This window comes from Apteryx rowi, unplaced genomic scaffold, assembly GCF_003343035.1.
Source record: "Apteryx rowi isolate R43461 unplaced genomic scaffold, aptRow1 scaffold_1968, whole genome shotgun sequence".
NCBI classification, from domain to species: domain Eukaryota; kingdom Metazoa; phylum Chordata; class Aves; order Apterygiformes; family Apterygidae; genus Apteryx; species Apteryx rowi.
The window spans coordinates 4975-8392 of NW_020448272.1; the positions used below are offsets into that span (position 1 = coordinate 4975).

Here is a 3418-nt window from a genome sequence, read left to right on the forward strand (position 1 = left end):
GCCTGTTTCTGCCTGTTTCTGCCTGTTTCTGCCTGTTTCTGCCTGTTTCTGCCTGTTTCTGCCTGTTTTTTGCATGTTTTTGCCAGTTTTCATGTGTTTTTTGCTCGTAACCGGGTGCGTTTGCGTGTTTTCGCGTGGTTTTGCGTCTTGTCACGTGTTGTGGCTTGTCGTCACATGTCGTTGCGTGTTGTTGCATGTTGTCACGTTATGGCATGGTTTTGCCCGTTTTTTGCCTGCCATTGCCTGTTTTTGCCTGTTTTTTGCCTGCCATTGCCTGTTTTTGCCTGTTTTCATGTGTTTTTTGCTCGTTACTGGGTGCGTTTGCGTGTTTTCGCATGATTATGCGTCTTTTCACATGTTGTGGCTTGTCGTCACATGTCGTTGCGTGCTGTTGCATGCTGTCGCATGTTATCGGGTGGTTTTGCCCGTTTTTTGCCTGCCATTGCCTGTTTTTGCCTGCCATTGCCTGTTTTTGCCTGTTTTCATGTGTTTTTTGCTCGTAACCGGGTGCGTTTGCGTGTTTTCGCGTGGTTTTGCGTCTTGTCACGTGTTGTGGCTTGTCGTCACGTGTCGTTGCGTGCTGTTGCATGTTGTCACGTGTTATCGTGTGGTTTTGCCTGTTTTTTGCCTGCCATTGCCTGTTTTTGCCTGTTTTTTGCCTGCCTTTGCCTGTTTTTGCCAGTTTTCGTGTGTTTTTTGCTCATAACTGGGTGCATTTGCATGTTTTCGCGTGGTTTTGCTCCTTATCGTGTGTTGTGGCTTGTCGCCGCGTGTCGTTGCGTGTTTTTTGCCCGTCGTCGCGTGTTTTTGCCTCTTACGGCACGTTTTTTTGCCCGTCGTCGGGCGGTTTTGACCGTTCTGGCGTGTCTTCGCGTGTTTTTGCGTGTGGTCGCGTGTTCTTGCTCGTTATGAGGCGTCCATGCGTGTTCTCACGTGTTGTGGCGTCTTGTTGCTTGTTGTCGGGGTGTTTTTGCGTGTTATCGCGTGTTTTTGCGTGTTATCGCGTGTTTTTGCGTGTTATCGCGAATATTCGTGACTATTTGCGTGTTTTTGCGTGTTACCCCTCCCCCCACTGCAGTGCTGGGCCTGGCCCCCGGCACGACGACTCCGTGTTATCCCGTGACATCCCGTGTTATCCCGTGTCGCACCCTCCTCGCCCCCGTGCTGGGCCCGGCCACCCCCACGCCGCCTCCCTGTGTCCCCCCCGTGTCCCTGGGCCCCTCGGCGACGTCCCGTGTTGTTCTGTGTTATCCCGTGACATCGCGTGTTATCCCATGTTATCCCGTGTCGCACCCTTCTCGCCCCCGTGCTGGGCCCGGCCACCCCCACGCCGCCTCCCCGTGTCCCCCCCGTGTCCCCGGGCCCCTCGGCGACGTCCCGCGTCGTTCCGTGTTATCCCGTGACGTCGCGTGTCGTCCCGTGTCGCCCCCCGCAGTGCTGCGCTGCCTGGGGCTGCCCACCCGCACCGTCACCAACTACAACTCGGCCCACGACACCGACGTGTCCCTCACCACCGACATCTACTTCGACGAGAACATGCGGCCCCTGGAGCGCCTCAACACCGACTCCGTCTGGTACTGGTTTATACTGGTCTATACTGGTTTATACTGGTCTATACTGGTTTCTACTGGGAGAGGGCCTGGGGGGCACTGGGAGGCGGATCAGGAGCGGGACTAGCTGACGTAGGGGGACAGCAGCTCGTCCTGGGCTGTACTGGTCTATACTGGTTCATATTGGCCCATATTGGTCTTATAGTAGTCCATACTGGTTTATACTGGTCTGTAGTGGACCATATGGCTTTTTATAGCAGCCTGTACTGGTTTATACTGGTTTATACCCATCTCTAGTGGGCCAAAGGGGTTTTATATCAGTCCATACTGGTCCGTACTGGTGCATACTGGTTTATATTGCTCCATAGTGGACCATAGGGGTTTTATACCACCCCATACTGGTCCCTACTGGTTTATATTGGTCCATAGTGGATCATAGAGGTTTAATACCAACTTACATTGAGCCATACTGGTCCGTGGTGGACCATATAGCTTTTATACCACCCCATACTGGTCCATACGGGTTTATACTGGGCCATAGGAGTTTTATAACAGTCCATACCATTCTCTACTGGTTTATACTGGTCCAGAGCGGGCCATAGGGGGTTTCTACCAGTCCATACTGGTCTATAGTGCACCATAGGGGTTGTATACTGGTCCATACCAGACCATACTGGTTTCTATTGGCCCATAGTGGACCATAGGGGCTTTAAACCACTGCGTACCAGTTCATACTGGTTTATACTGGTCCATACCAGTCTATACTGGACCATAGCGGGCCATAGAGCTTTCCTGTTGGTCCCTACTGGTTTATACTGGTCCAGAATGGCCTCTACAGGTTTTATCCCAGCCCGTACTGGGCCGCAGTGGGGTTTATTGGTCCGGAGGGGTGTTATACCGGTGCGCGCCTGTGCGTACTGGTTTGTACTGGTTCATACTGGGGCCCGCTGGTAGGAACTTCCACGTGTGGAACGACTGCTGGATGAAGCGGCCCGACCTCCCCAGCGGCTACGACGGGTGGCAGGTCCTCGACGCCACCCCCCAGGAGACCAGCAGCGGTATACTGGGGCGGACTGGGCCATACTGGGCTGGGCCGGGCCATACAGGGGCTGGGCTGGGCCATACTGGGCCGTGCTGGTCTGTAATGGCTTGTACTGGGAGGTACTGGGCCATACAGGGCAGGACCGGGCTGTATTGTGCTGTGATGGCCTATAATGGCCTGTACTGGGCCATACTGGGAGGTACTGGGCCATACGGGGCTGGACTGGGCCAGACAGGGCTGTGCTGGTCTATAATGACCTGTACTGGTCTGTACTGGGATGTACTGGGCCATACTGGGATGTACTGGGCCATACTGGCCTGTGCAGGGCTAGGCCATATGTGGCTGGACTGGTCTGTACTGGGCCATAAGGGGCTGTAGTGGGCCATACTGGGCTGTGCTGGTCTGTAATGGCCTGTACTGGTCCATACTGGGCCACAATGGGCCATACTGGCTCTACTGGGCCATACTGGGAGGTATTGGGCCATACTGGGCCATACTGGGCCATACTGGTCTGTACAGGGCTAGGCCATACGCAGCTGTACTGGTCTGTACTGGGCCATAGGAAGGTCGTACTGGCCCGTACTGGGCCCTAGTGGCTCTACTGGGCCATACTGGGAGGTACTGGGCCATACAGGGGCTATAACAGGGCCGTACTGGGCAGTAGCAGGCTGTAAGGTGGCCATACTGGTCCATACTGGTCCGTATCGTTCCGTACTGGTGGGAACTGGTGGGAACTGGTGGGGAACTGGTGTCGGCAGGGCTCTTCTGCTGCGGGCCCTGCTCAGTGACGGCGGTGAAGAACGGCGAGGTCTTCCTCAAGTACGAC

At 55.0% G+C, this 3418-nt stretch overlaps 1 protein-coding gene across 1 annotated transcript in view; it reads left to right on the plus strand.

Annotated features, from left to right (window-relative positions):
- The window catches only part of LOC112964617 (protein-glutamine gamma-glutamyltransferase K-like), a gene marked incomplete at its 3' end in the record, with an annotated part of 10955 nt that overhangs the window by 4937 nt on the left and 2600 nt on the right, over nt 1-3418 (plus strand). The window contains exons 5-7 of the mRNA XM_026062925.1: nt 1436-1574; nt 2505-2608; nt 3351-3416. Coding sequence (XP_025918710.1) covers nt 1436-1574; nt 2505-2608; nt 3351-3416 — 309 coding nt within the window. The remainder of the gene's footprint in view (nt 1-1435; nt 1575-2504; nt 2609-3350; nt 3417-3418) is intronic.